Source organism: Cavia porcellus, unplaced genomic scaffold (assembly GCF_034190915.1).
Source record: "Cavia porcellus strain 051 isolate PalLab524CR breed Dunkin Hartley unplaced genomic scaffold, mCavPor4.1 scaffold_2, whole genome shotgun sequence".
In the NCBI taxonomy this organism is placed as follows: domain Eukaryota; kingdom Metazoa; phylum Chordata; class Mammalia; order Rodentia; family Caviidae; genus Cavia; species Cavia porcellus.
This window is the reverse complement of record NW_026947485.1, coordinates 16,676,347-16,690,508: the sequence shown is the minus strand read 5'-3', so window position 1 is coordinate 16,690,508 and position 14,162 is coordinate 16,676,347. Positions and strand designations below refer to the sequence as shown.

Below are 14,162 nucleotides of genomic sequence, written 5' to 3'. Positions count from 1 at the left end.
GAGCTGCAGCAGTTTATTTCCATTATGCCACATGTACTACCTTTAGCAATAAAAATTATAGTAACCCTGCATTTTATTGTTTCTAATGCTGTTATTATTTCTTTTTGGTATTGTTTTCTTATCATACCATTTCTTTTAAGCCTTACAATACTACAAAATTGATTTTATAATCACCCAATTTTAGCTTTCCCAAAGTCACAGTAAGTAATCACACGAGGATTTGAACCAGGAAGTTGGATTCCCACACATGTTCTTAGCCTCTGCATTTGATTTCTACAAAACTGCGGGTACTCATCTAATACTTGTAAATATGCTCAGTGGAAAATGTTAACTTGTGAGCCCAAAAGCCAGGAGCTAACGTAGAATTTCCCAAGCTGTGCAGGTCTGAGGGGTCACTATCCCTCCGGCTGGGCAATGCAGGCCAAAATGAACAGAAGGAGTCACAAAGAACAGACTGAAGGACTTCCCCACTACACTTCGTGCTGTTAGAGTCACAAATCCTTCATAATGAATCATTTATTATTCAGCATTTATTCCTCAGCATTAAATATGTACACTGCATAAGTTGAGAAGGGAAAAAAGTGTCATAAGAGCAAACAGAAAGAAGTAGAAATTTTTAGAGTTGTTACATCAAATCCCTGGTAGCACCTGAGACAATTTTACAGCCCTGAAAATAAATACTTTATCAACAGATCAATAAGAATTTTTCAGTGAACACAAATTTCAGATTTTAAAAATGTTCTGCCTTGCTATCTAGTCTAAGAAAAAAAGCATGCAGTACAGATGTTTGAGTGGGAAAATAGGTACATACCATATTTTGTGTTTACTCCAGATCAATGAAAAGGATACTAAGGGAACATTTCCTTCATGAGAAAGTAAGGTTTATCTAATGCCATATGGGTCTTCTTCCTCCACACTTACAGGTGAGCTCCCCTAAAGAGGCGTGATTTGCACAAGCAGAGGCTCAATAAACGTTGGCTGAATTAATTCAGCTTTTCTGTTGATCCCTGGCCTGCCCGGTAGCCCTAACAAGCACCTATGTTTCCACCAGCAATCACTTCACAGCCGCAACTTGCAATGAAGCCCACCCGACTTGCTATGAAGGCTTTCACAGGAACCTGCAAAGGTGTGGGAGGTACCGTGGACCTCCTTGGCACAGCGAACTCTAGACCGAGCTCTTTTGAAAGAGACGTTGTATGTGACAGGACCCGCTTGCTTTCTGCTGGTTCACCCCCATGCTAGGCACCCCCCAACCCCATGCAAGCTGAAGTACCCTACCAGAAAATGAGGCTAAGTTCGCCCCTTTCCAGCTGCTGGCTCCAACCCTGCTTGCCTTGGAGCTGCTCACAGCCCTGACCCAGACTTGGTTTTGCTGATGAGATCATCCACTGCCTGGCGAAGTGCACTTTCTCGGTCCTTAACCCTGTGCTCTCCCAGGAAAGTAAAAAGCTCCAGATTTAGCAGCTTCAGTTCTGCTCAGAGTCCAGCTGGTTGAGTCGCTTGACGATCATACTGTTGATTTTCTTCAGGTCATCTATGTCCTTTCCCTCCGCTGCTAATCGCCGCGACACATCCTCCATCTTGTTTCCAGTCTGAACTTCAAAATGGAAAAGAGACCGTGTTACACTAGTGTGCAGGGTGCCCTGCTGAGCTCCTACCAGAAAATGAGCATTGGCTCTAGCTGAGTACTCAGAGGCACCATTAGCAGGTATCCCAGAGGCCCGAGAGAGAAACCTGTGAAGATTAATTATTTTATAACCTCCAGATGCCAGCCTAGACCACCTTTGGCAGCTCCAGACAGATTTTGGCTAAGAAAGACATGTCTTCTGATTTGGCTGAGAAAGACAAGGTTTCTTTTATTTCCCCAGAAGAGATTGTCATATCATCTTATCTTAGTCCCAGTGACAGAAAAGGACCTCAGGTCATCATTTGAAAATGACATTCTTTGGACTCTGGCCTATTTTGATGTGTCTGCTGGCTCTGAATTGCTGGCCCAGGATGAATGTGTGACTGTAATTCTCACACCTCTCCTGAGAATAGAACCCAATATTTGTTTTTCCAATTAAACAGAACCCTTGGAGTATGGCAATTAGGGAATGGAAGTCTTGCAGGTCTGGTTATCAGAGCTGAAATTTCCAAGAAACGCAGTCTCAAACCAGTGCCTTATATTTGAGCTGCTTTATCATTTCCACTTCAGGCAAGTTTTCTATAAGGTTATCTTTCAGGAGCTGATGGTGTTGGCAACATGCTACTGGGCTTAGCTGTTAAACTAACACAGGAAAGTAAACCAGATGTTAGAGGTTCACCTCCCGGCCTTGACAAATAGGACCAGCCTTTGCTTTTCCCTCACGTGTGAAAAATCCTGCTGGATGAGACATGGTCCAGGATATGGGAGAAAGAACTTTATTAAAGTTTGTTGCTCAGGTAGGGAGTGATAGATACCACTTCTTTCTCTCTCTCTTTTTTTTTTCTTTTTCATTTTTATCGGTACCAGGGATCGAACTCACGACCGCCTGCTTGTAAGGCAGGCGTTTATGCCACTGAGCTAAATCCCCAGCCCCACCACTTCCTTCTCTTAAAAAGTGTGAACCCATGCCATGGGAAATCATTTCCCCTCTTGGGACTCACTAGTACATTGATCAAGCCCAGAAGGAAATAGCAATCATGTTTACCTAAGTCTACTCCATAATACACTAATCCTAAAACAAATTCTATGAAAAGAATGTGTACAATGCACAAAAATGTTAGAGTAGGGCCAGGGATTTAGCTCAGTGGCTCAAGTGCTTGCCTGGTAAGCGCAAGGTCATGAAATTGATCCCCGGTACAAAAAAAAAAAAATGTTAGAGCAAAATTACATATCCACCTGGCCCTGAAGAGTCATATGAAGTAAAGAAATACACTGAGATTAGCAGGCCAGCGCACTCATGCTACAGAACTGGTATCCTAAGGAACACACAGCTTGGTCACTCTGCTGCCCAGGGCAGACAGGCAGCCACAGTGATCTGTTCTTACTGTCCATTATTCTTCGTTAGCACACAGATTATGACAAAATATAAGACCTGGCAGTTTGATAAAAATGTGATCAGTACAAACATTCTTGTTTCTCTTGTGTATAAATGTCAGAGTTTATAGGTTTGTGGACTTCAGTACAATGTTGGCACTGAAGCCCACTCTACCAACTTGGCTCCTAGGCAAGATTAAGGTTTATCTGAAAACCACAAGTAGATTTTGTTCTTAGTTCAACCCAGGCAGAGGAGCAGATTGGAGCTCTGGAGCTGGGCTGGCCGTGCTTTGAGTCCCAGGTCTGCACCCAGGAATGTAGAGGAAAAAACTCTTAGGGCACAGTCTTTCATGAGTATAATAAAAATATCAGACACCATTTCAAGGAGTGGAATTAGGAATTAATGAGTCTGGCACAAGGCACTCGTGTTTAATACAAAGACATTCCTTATGCACATCATCTTTCTTGTCACCCAGGGCAAATTTGAAATAAATCCTCTTCAAACAAGAGGAACGGAATGATGTTGAGAAAGTATGTGCTGTTTGAGGTCAGCCAGCATATTTGAGGCTGGATTTGGCTATGTGATTGTGAGCATGCGGGGCTTCCATTTCGGCATTGTTAATCCAGGACGATGATAATAGATCTGGTTAGATAATGAACACAGCCAACCTGAATTTAGGGTTCCAGGTGAGACCCCTGGAGTCACACCAAAGGAGAGTTCAAGTCAAGTTTATTGAGCTGGGTCTTTGATGGGTAGGGTTGTGGGGGGTGAGATTGGGGGAAGGAGGATGGCTGTGCAGGTGGCCATAGCAACAGCTAATGTTCTGTCACAGGTGTGCCATGAGGCAGCAGGTGGAGCAGGAGTACGTGCTGTGGCCCAGGCTCAGGTCATTCCAGGGACTCGAGCAGCTGTGGTATGGGACAGATGGGGTTGAACCTATCAGACCCTACACTACACAGTTGTCACGAAGTTTTTAACAAATGAACAAGTGAACATTTGCTAGTTGTTGTTATCATTTCACTTCATCTTGTCACCTCTCCCATTGAAGGCAGACTTTGCTTTGGGTTACCTTGGTATCTATTGACATATCTAGAATTTCCTACTAGTGACCTGGCTCTCCAGTCTTAGGCTTGCATGGCAGGGTGACAGGCACAGCATGAGTGTTCATTGGAACATTTCAGAAGACTGACCCATGTGCTCTTCCTGGCCCTGCGGCCTCAGTAACCAACCCTCCAACACCACTGACAGCTAATGCAAGCTCTGTTCTTATAAGGACAGTTCGCATGTTAGCTTCTCTGTGCCAAAGGGCTTCAAAGATTAGAGACAAGCAATTAAATGTCACCCTTTCCCACCAACCACCAAGTCTGAGGTAATGGAGGTTAGACCAAGGACCAAGCAGTCTGTCCGCATCTCTCCTCTTGTGACCATCACCACCTCCACCTCATCTGCTCTGGAATGAGCCAAAATGAGGCCTATTCCCAGGTTTCAGGACTCTGATGTGCACTCTGATGTGCATTTAGGTAAGCGGGAAAGGGTAGAAGAAATGACACATGAAAGATCACCAGGGTCACAAAAGGATATTGCTATGGTTTGGATCAGTGACACCCCACAAAGGGCACATGTGTTCCAGGTGGGGCTTTTAGAAGATGTTAGCTCACGGGGGCACTAATTTCATTAGAGGACTAGTCTATTGAAGAGCTCATAGCTGAATGTGCGGTTAGCAGGCATCTCCTCATTGGAGGAAGCAGATCACTGGGAAGGATGTATCTGTCCCCAGTCTCTGTGACTCTGTCTCTGTCTCCCCCACCCCTGTCTTCACTCTCTGGCTCTCTTTGCTTTTCTGCTTCCAGCCACCTAGAAAGAGCTCAACACCTTTCCAACATGGGGCCAGCCAAGCATGGATTGAATCTGTGAGATAAAACCAACTTCTCTTCCTTTAAGTAACAGGTATCAGATATTATATCCAAGCATCAGAACACTGATTAGTGCAGATTTCAAAGATGACTCCTGGCCCTAAGGTTCCTTGTATTTCTAAGTGATTTGGGAGAGAATGGAAATTGTAGATTATAATACACAGGGGAGCTGATAGAGAAACATATGGGCTCTGTAGGGCCACATGCAAGTGAGGACAGCACCACAGAGTGACCACACCCCTCCCCTTATCCAAGGCAGAGAGGAGATGGTGCTGACAGTCCAGGGGATCTCTAGGCTGAGGTGCTGATGTGGGAATGGCCAGGTCACAATCCACAGGTTAGACACTCTGCCAAGAGGTGACACGTCAGGTTATATCAGAAGCAGGACACCAGCCTGGACCGTGTCATGCAAGCGAGTGCCACCACTGTCACATACCCAGCGTCATTTTCTTCTAGTGTTTTTCATAAGCCTTCAGGTGCTTCAAACTGATTTCTGGGATAATATGAAGTATGAAAAACTGAGGAGGGAATTGGTGACCATATGAATGCAATAGAAAAATCTGTGTTCTGGTTAAAGAAAATCCAGAAATCACTAGAATATGTTGTCTGTCCTGTAGCAGCTAAGTGCTTCAAGGAAGAAATAAAGTATTGTATAAATACTTAACATCCGTGCTCGTGACCTTCTGGCACTATAGCTATATGCAGTCAGCTTGGGCTCCAGGGACCCCATCCTCCAGCAAAGGGGTTCACTCAAACCTTCACTCATCCCTCTTTGAGAAGCTTTGATGGCCAGAAAGCAGACTCCAGAAGCAAAGTGAAACCATCTATGCAAACCAGCTAGGAGTAACTCCATTCAAGTAGGTGAGTACTTACTTATCAGGAATATCACGAAGAAAACCAGTGTCAGGCTGACAATCAGCACAATTAGCAGCCCCATGAAAAACAGACTCCGGCTTCCGTTTCCTGAATTAGTGCCAAGGCCTGGGGCCTTCTCCTCTAGAGCTAACAGGAGATAAACAACAAGAAAAACGACAGCATTAGCATGCAGCAAAAGCAGGCAGCATCCCATTGTGAGAGATATGAGTCATGAATACATGCAGTTTCTGCCTGGCAACGTGGAAAGTGGCTTATGCTTTAGGAATGCCTTTGGACAAGAAAACATTTTGGAACTGTTTATCGTCTTCCATATTGGTATTCAAAGAGTGAGCAGGGTTAAGCCACCTCCTTAGACCTCTTCAGAACGTGTTTTGAAGACTGTGTTATTACTCAAGAAGCAAAACATGCTTTGTTCTTGGGGAGGGAATAAGAAGTGAAAACAGTGATAGAATCTCTGTGGTGTTTTGTTTTGTTTTGTTTTGTTTTGTTTTGTTTTGTTTTGTTTTGTTTTGTTCCTGAAGAAACTCAGGAGCAAAACAGAGCGGGGTGAGGGCCACCTTCCCTAGGTAAGGACTGAGTACTTGGAAGTATCACCAGAATCTCTTTTTATTACAGAAATTCTCAAAGTACAGTTACATACATAAAAACAAGAGGCTCTGCTGTACTTTGGTATCATAAGCTTATTTTCCAGAAGGAAATGCTCTGGAAGCAAGGTTCTCTTCTTTGTTCGTCAAACTGAATTGTCTGCATCAAGTCCCTGTTTTGTGACGCCTACATGCCTAATTACTGTCAGATTGGGCAACAAAGGTCAATGAATTACTTGTTTGAATACCCTAATCACACAGATTGATTATGGATTGATGAGTGGCTTATGTCCCATGCCTACTCAGTACATCCCCCGTCCACACTCTCAACAGCTTACTTCCTAAGCACAGAAATAGTATCTAAACACTTTTATTGAGTATGACTGCAATAAAAACAGGTGAAGATCTGAACTCATTAAAATGACAAGAAAAACATGAATTCAGAAGGTGAATGACAGGGACAATGAGTTTGAGTGCATCTGAAATAAGTGGCAAGTAGACAAGCTACATCCAAGTGCCAGGGCTTGACTAGAGGAGATGGAGATCAGCAAGATCTGACAGAACTTATTTATAGTATTTAGGGAGCAAGATACATATTTAGTATTTAATAGATCTGTGCTATACACACACACACACGTTTTCTACACTTTGGATTGGGAAATTTGTAAGTGGAAAATGAAGGGGTTTTCTCCAGTAGAATTTTAATATTTAAAAAAATGTGGTGAGCATGTTGAGAATTTTCTCATCAATCCACGATGGAACAAGACCCCTGGAGGAAAGTGGGCACTGGTGGGGACCTAGCTGTGGTCCCAACAGGCACAGGCACAGCCAAGAGGGCCAAGCCAGCCTCCGAGTCCAGCTCTGCAAGCTCCACACCTTCCTGGGGACGGAGAGCCCATGGGACTCTCAGAATTTCTGAAGACAAGCACTCAAAACTTGCTTAGGAGCCAAGAAAGACCCTAATCCTATGAAGTGCTCAGAGGACAAAAGCCATTGCCTAATGACAAATGCCATTTCCAGTGCCACACTATTGCTAGTGGCAGTGAGCCCTGCTCCCACCACACCCACAGAGCCAAGCTGGCTTGTGCTATTTTTAGGCAGCTGAGAGGTCAGGAAGGGGTGACAAGCTAATGGGGACACACATACGAAACAGATGCTGCGATCCGGCAGGGCAGAGGTTGAATTTGTTTAAGTCGTTTATGGAATCCACGACATACAGCTTTCCATCTTCGTGTATGCCACAAGAGCCAGTGTCCTGGAAAGAATGATTCATTGTTCCTGGAAGAAAATACTGACGATAAATAAGTGCCTGGGCTGTGGAGCTCAACAGTCAGGGCCAACAGGAAGCCAAAGGCAATTTCAACAAACATTACTTCCTTGGGTCAACAACTTTGTAATTATTCTTTTTATTTTGCTAGTGACAAAACTCAAGAGTCTAATGTGTGGCTCAGTTTTAAGAACCACAGCCCTTTACAACCTGCTTATTTGCATATTCTCTTTTCTCCTCAGATTTCTTCTTTTTGGGGGATCAAACTCACAACCTCAAGCTTGCCAGGCAGGCACTCATGCCGCTAAGCTAAATCCCTGGCCTCCCCTCAGACCTCCTAATTCTACTCTGTTTTCTCCGAGTCTACTCGTCATTACATAATTGATTTAATTTTTTGCCACTTGGATCACACTTTTCACATAATGGCAGACACCTCAAATTCTCTGTGCAAGAAGACTGGGTAAAAATATAAGGACAAAACTAAGGCAGTCAGCCTGTGGCCCTAAAGATTCAAAGAGAAGGAAATATTGTTGTGAACCATTATAATTGCATGAGGTTTTAACATTGTTATTTCATAATCTCCTTCAATATGGCACGTGACCTTATCCTCAAATGATTTTTTTAGCCATGAGAGGTTGGCTGGGATTGAAGCAAACTTGAAGGTCACAGAGAGGCATCCTGCCTGCACCTGGACCCTACCTGGCTCCTTAAGGCTGTGGTCATTTATGTAATAAGTATTTTATGTTGAGGTTTGCATATATGTTGATGACAGCAAAACATCAACACTGAGAAGCCTGAATACATTTAAAAAGAAAAAAAGGCCTTTAGTGAGATGTCCCTGTAGCATACTAGAGAACTTGTGGTCATTAAATTATATAAAAAACAGGTTCTAGGGCTGGGGATTTAGCTCAGTGGCATAAGCACCTGCCTGGCAAATGTAAAGTCATGAGTTCAATCCCTGGTACCAAATAAATAAATAAATAAATAAAATTAAAATTAAAATTAAAAAGCAGGTTCTAGAAAGAAAAATTTCATGGTTAAAAACAGTTCTTTTTCACGGTCATCTCTTTTCATAAGGAGGCTACAGATGATTTGAGAGTTGTTGCTGCTGCTGTTCTGTAAAGATTTTAGCGATTGTGATTTATATCTAAAATTTCCCTCCAAATTCTCATGTGTGGAAAGTGATTGAATCCTGGATGCTGTACTCCTCAGCAGATTCAGTCATTGATAGCTCAGAGCTGAATGTAGGTGGAGTCTGGTGGGGGCAGTTGTGGCCCGAAGGGATGCATCTTGTCCCCAGCTCTTCTGGTCTGGCTGCTATGGGTTAAGTACCTTTTCTTCTGCTGTGCCCCTCTACATCCTGCATCTGATCTGTCTTGGAAACAGTAGACCATGGACTGAAACTAAGAGCCAAAATAAACCTCTTTCAAGTTGTAGATGTCAGGTATGTTGTCCCAGCAAGGAGAAAGTGACTAAATCAGCCTGACTTGAGGGCCATCCTTTCCAATAATGAACATTTGTCTTGGTTACTTTTCTCTTGCTGCTGGGCCAAAATACCTAACACACAAAATGAAGGAAGGAAAGGTTTATTTGGCTCACTGTTTGTGGAGGTTTCAGTCCTCCATAATCAGCTGGCTGCAAGGCAGGGTGGCATGGCACCTGGGCAACTCTTCAAGGCAGCAGCCAGCAAAAGCAACTAAAACAAAAAGGGGTGAAGAGCAAGCCTCTCCTCCATTATATTGTATGCAGGGCACCCCCACACTCCCTAGGCAGAGGCATAAAATCTCTGTGCCCTCCTCTTACACAGGATAAGGATATTTACAAAGTAAGGATCTTGGCTCCCTGCTGAGCCTCTTAAAACTTCTAAACATCTCAAGTTGATGCAATGTTTTAAGCATAACAACACTGAAGGCTAATATCCAAAATCATGCTGTTAGCCAGTGGTAAAGTTGGAACTGGGCCTTGTTAAGTTCTTGTTTATCATGTCTTCCCTTGTGTTAACTTTCTTTCTCATACCCTCCCTAAGCCTCTCTCAAGACTCAATACAAACATCATTTTCTTGAGACCCAACCTCTTTCCTTTGTGTCTTGCTGGATACTATTTGTATTATTCTACCCAAACATTTATGACATTTGTTTATGTCTTTGACTTCCTCAGTAGGCTGAAAACTTTTAAGGTAGGGACTGATTCAATATCCCTTACCAGGTTTAGAAGTCAGGGACTTGTGTTACTAAGTTGGAACTTCTAGAATATTCATTGAGGATTTAATTCTATTTTTAAAAGAATTTGAGGTACTTCAAATATATATATATATATATATACACACACACACACACACACACACACACACACACACACACAGAAGATTGAGGGTAAAAACTCCCAAGGAGGTGACATCTACTTGAACTCCTGTACAGTCAATGCAATAAATATTGTACCTGGCTGAAATGGCACACAATTTTTACTTCCTGTTAGCATTTTTAAAAAGGCTAATAGTAGCTATGGAGGAAAGAGGATTATAATTAAGAGTTAGGAGAAACAGTTGGGGGTAATACATCTACAGATCTGAAAAAAAGTATCAGTCATTTACTAAGCCCTCTGAAACCCTCCTATAAAATATCAAACCTAACAATTTCCTAGTAAAACCACCTACTGGTACTCGTGGAAAATGTGCTTCCTGAAACCCTAGCTAAGAAACACAACTGAGCTCAAAAATTATGGGCTAAATTTTTTTTTTACAGTTAAAACAGAAAAGTGTGTTTTGTTTACTGTGAAACTTTAATAACAAGAATACAATTCTCTGAATATTTTAAGATATGAATGGATCATTTCAGATACTGGCATTACTGAATTCCAAAATATACTTCACAGAGCATTCCTAACAAGCAACTTGAAATAATAAAATTAAAAAACAAAAGCAAAGCAACAGAACAAGCCACAGAGCAAAAGCACTGGAGAGAGAAATTCTTACTCCTTTGCAGAAGAAAAACAGGTGCTAGCATTTACCGAAGCATGATCAGATTCCTAAACCATTCTTCTAGGAGTGTTTTATAGTTTATTGTTTCTTTATGCATTGTTATCCCAACCACTAAAGTTTGACCAGGAAAAGAGGCTGTATGGATCACATCACAGGATCCCCATTCTCAACAAGACTTCTGTTTCCGGCTGAGTGACTGATCTGTGGTTCATTTTCGTATCTCTGACTTAATATCTTTGAGCTTTAGTTAGCTTCCCTGTCAGGAATGTAACTGCTATTGCTTATATTTCATACCGAGACTTAATCAGTTAGGCTTACTGGTTATATAAATTATAGCTGAAAAACATGGAAAGGAGTACCTGGAAAAAAAAAAGACCTCCAAATTACTGGCCTCCTCAACTTAGTTGAAAGGTGGTTCCAAAACTAATTCAAAAACCTAGAGTAGGCTTTGAAGTGCTCTGAAAGAAAATTTCTTCTTTAGGGTAAAGTCACAAGTAGTAAATGCTACTTCCATATATTTTGTGAAATGAACTGCAACATGCAAACAGAAAATCAAGAATTAGCAGGGAACACTGAGGCTGGCCAGTGGCTAGGAGGAGGCTGCAAATGACTTGCAAGTGACTCTGCCAGTTAAGACAAGGTCACATGGCTGGGCAGCTGACACCCAGCTGACACCCAGTGGTTGCTATCTTTGGCATCTCCAAATGAGGACATCTGGGAACAACCAACAAGCTGGAGAAACCAGTGTGACCAGCAATTCTGTATCACACTAACTGGACTCTCTTTCTTAACTCTACTGTGCAAATCCGCTTATTCACCAAGATTGGCCAAAACAGTATCCCCCTAACAGAACACTTTCTACTGCCTTCAGTGGAAACACGTAACTAATTTCATTTTCCCCTGGCTTAAGTCACCACTAACGGCAGATGCTTTTCGTCACTTATGAATTATTTGACTACCTGCAAATAAATATTCTAACTGCAGTGGTCTACGAATAACACTTCGTACTTTTTCTCCCTGCAGGTGCCTAGTATCAAATCACAAAAATAACTCACATCAACAATACTTGCCACAAATCAGAATTGTTACAATGGGCTTAATTCAAAACTAATAAGGTTTATTGAATCATGGTAATTTGCTCTGCAATTCCATTTCAGAGTCACTGCCTCTCCACATTCAGGAAGTAGTTTTTAAAATAAAGCTTAAATTATTTCTAGCAAAAGTTAAAAGCAAGAAGCACATGCAATAAAGACTTCCCAGATTTGAAAATCAGGATTTAGTCTCAGTAAAGCAATAGCATGCAAATTACTTACAAAAATCTGAGCTTTGACTACTCCATTACCAGGAAAAAGCAACTAGTTACACAGGAGCAACAATGAAACTCTACAACTTCTGCAGTTCGTTGCCTCCCTTCAGCCGCAGAAGTGCTCTCACAGAAACACTAGCACAAAACAGTGCTCTTATGTTTAGTGTTAATTTAGCCAAGCGATGTAAGATTCAAAATACTGGCTTTTCCCACGTCTAAGGTTTTTAGTAAATACATTACTGAAACTATGCCTTAAAAAAAGGAACCCTGCTGCAGCTGGTAGCTGATGGTGACTGACAAGATTCTGACTGGACTGAAGGGTCTTATTTAGCTAAGAGCCTGTAAAGTGACACCGCATTTCCAACTCCTATGCCTCAGTATGCGTCAGAATATAAATATCCTGCACAGGCAGGAGCTGCCACTGTGACCACTAACCCGACAAGGGCTCTGATCCGACCTGAGAACTGCAATACGGGGAAGCACAGCTGTGACACTGTAACTAGCATGATGGCAGGCGTGTTCCTTTCTCATTACTATCACAAAACACCTGAACCAAGTCAATTTCAAAGCCGGAGAAAGGTTTATTTTGGCACAGCTTCAGAGGTCTCACTCCGTGGTCACTAGGTGCTGTGCCTTCAGGCCTGTGGCAGAGGGGACTATCAAGGCATGTGGCTGAGGATGTGGTGTGTTGTGGAGAGGGGTCCCCACATGCCTTTCAAGGGCATGCTGACAATGTCCCAGCTCCCTTCCACCAGGCCTCACCTCCTAACAGGTGTACCCACCTCCACCTCCACGGGCTGCTAAGCCTTTAGCACGCACAGTGGTTCTCAGTCCCTTTGGCTCAAGAGGGAAGGATGGTGCCCACCTTGGTGAGACTCTCACTGGTGAGGGAGGCTAACAACCCTGCAGAATTCAGGCAGGCTTAGCACCCAGAGGCAAAACCACAGAGCTAAACACCAGCAGGTAATGTTTTCCAAAAATAAAATGCAAAACAAAGAATGAAAAATTGTGCTAAAGAAATGCCCCAGAAAAAAAACATCAGTAAAGGCCCGAGGCTCAATTCCAAGCTCCAGTATATCACACAGCTCCACATAAAGAAGACGCCAGTGGGGAGAGGAAAGGTAAAAATTTGACAACTGGAAATTTTTTCTCAGATTGCCAAGCCCACCAAAGCACAGTATCATGCAATTTTTACAATACTGATGGCAGATTTTTAAGAGCAAAAGTGAGCTAAGATGGGACATAAAAACTACCAAATCTCACACTGTGCCAGTTTGAATACAGAACAGCAATGCTTTCCAAGTTCTACATGTGAATAGTCTAAATCCTGAATTTGATTTTCTACCTAGACCTGCATATACCAAGCATGCTATCTTTAAGAAATACGAAACCATAAGCCAATACACTAGCTGTGCGGTCCATTCCCAAGAAACTCCTGAAGGAAGCACTCTAACGAGCAGACATAGGATAAATGAGACATGGGGTCCAGAAAATGTGGGGCCAACTGGAGAGGAAAACACCCTAGCATAATAGCAAGTGATGCTTCAGGAAGAGTCGGACACTCAGATGAAGCACCAGTGTACACTGAAACAGTTCTCCAAATTTACATAGTACTGTGTGGGAAGAACTGATGATGAACATATTTTTAAAAGAAGACAATTATTAACTCCAGAACACAATGTTCTAAGAATAAAAGTGTTAAGTATAATAAACTAGCTCAGAAGTGAAAAATGTTAAGTCTGGTTTAAATTATGCAAGTGATAATGCTGATTTAACACGAACTAATGAAATACAAAAGGGGGAAATAGACAATCTTCACTTGTCACAGCAGGACACAAATATATAAAAACAATAAACTAAGACAGCTATACAGCTGGGGATATAGCTCAGTGGCATAAGCACCTACCTGCCTGGCAAGTACAAGGCTCTGAGGTCAGTTCCCAGTACAAAATAAAAGAAATAGCTGTACATTACTTAAAACATGAAACTGGGGTGTCAGAAAAAAGAGGCTGCTGAATGTCTCCTGGAATGGGAAAGGATTGATCGGAAGGCTTTTCCCTTATAAGCCTGCAAATACTATTAAATTGTAACTTTAGTAAAAATCCATTCTTATTGAAAACCTAGGGGGAGAAAAACCACTATTATTCAATCTCTTCATGGACTGAGCCTAGCTAGGATATAAAAAGTGACAACACATAAATTCAAGGTCTAGATTTCATCTCATCTCCCACTGTCCT

The 14,162-nt window shown here is 42.3% G+C and overlaps 1 protein-coding gene across 2 annotated transcripts; it reads right to left on the bottom strand.

Moving 5' to 3' along the window:
- Positions 1-512: 512 nt before the first annotated feature.
- Lsmem1 (leucine rich single-pass membrane protein 1) lies at positions 513-12,604 on the bottom strand. 2 transcript variants are annotated; one of them, XM_003469865.3, is made up of 4 exons: positions 11,933-12,604; positions 7,522-7,653; positions 5,789-5,917; positions 513-1,597 (listed from the first exon to the last, which is right to left on the bottom strand). In XM_003469865.3, the coding sequence occupies exons 2-4, from the start codon at positions 7,646-7,648 to the stop codon at positions 1,467-1,469; spliced, it is 387 nt and encodes a 128-aa protein (XP_003469913.2). In that variant the 5' UTR covers positions 7,649-7,653; positions 11,933-12,604; the 3' UTR covers positions 513-1,466. The 2 variants fall into 2 exon arrangements, with proteins under 2 accessions (XP_003469913.2, XP_063094891.1); XM_063238821.1 differs by lacking the exon at positions 11,933-12,604 and adding an exon at positions 10,614-11,841.
- Between the last annotated feature and the right edge of the window lie 1,558 nt (positions 12,605-14,162).

Coding starts and splice junctions, on each gene's coding strand:
- Lsmem1 (XM_063238821.1), bottom strand. CDS start 10,644: ATGCTAGCACCTGTTTTTCTTCTGCAAAGGA. Junction 7,654..10,613: donor TGTTTTTCTTCTGCAAAGGA/GTAAGAATTTCT, acceptor ATTTTCTTCCAG/GAACAATGAATCATTCTTTC. Junction 1,598..5,788: donor CTTCGTGATATTCCTGATAA/GTAAGTACTCAC, acceptor TCCATTTTGAAG/TTCAGACTGGAAACAAGATG.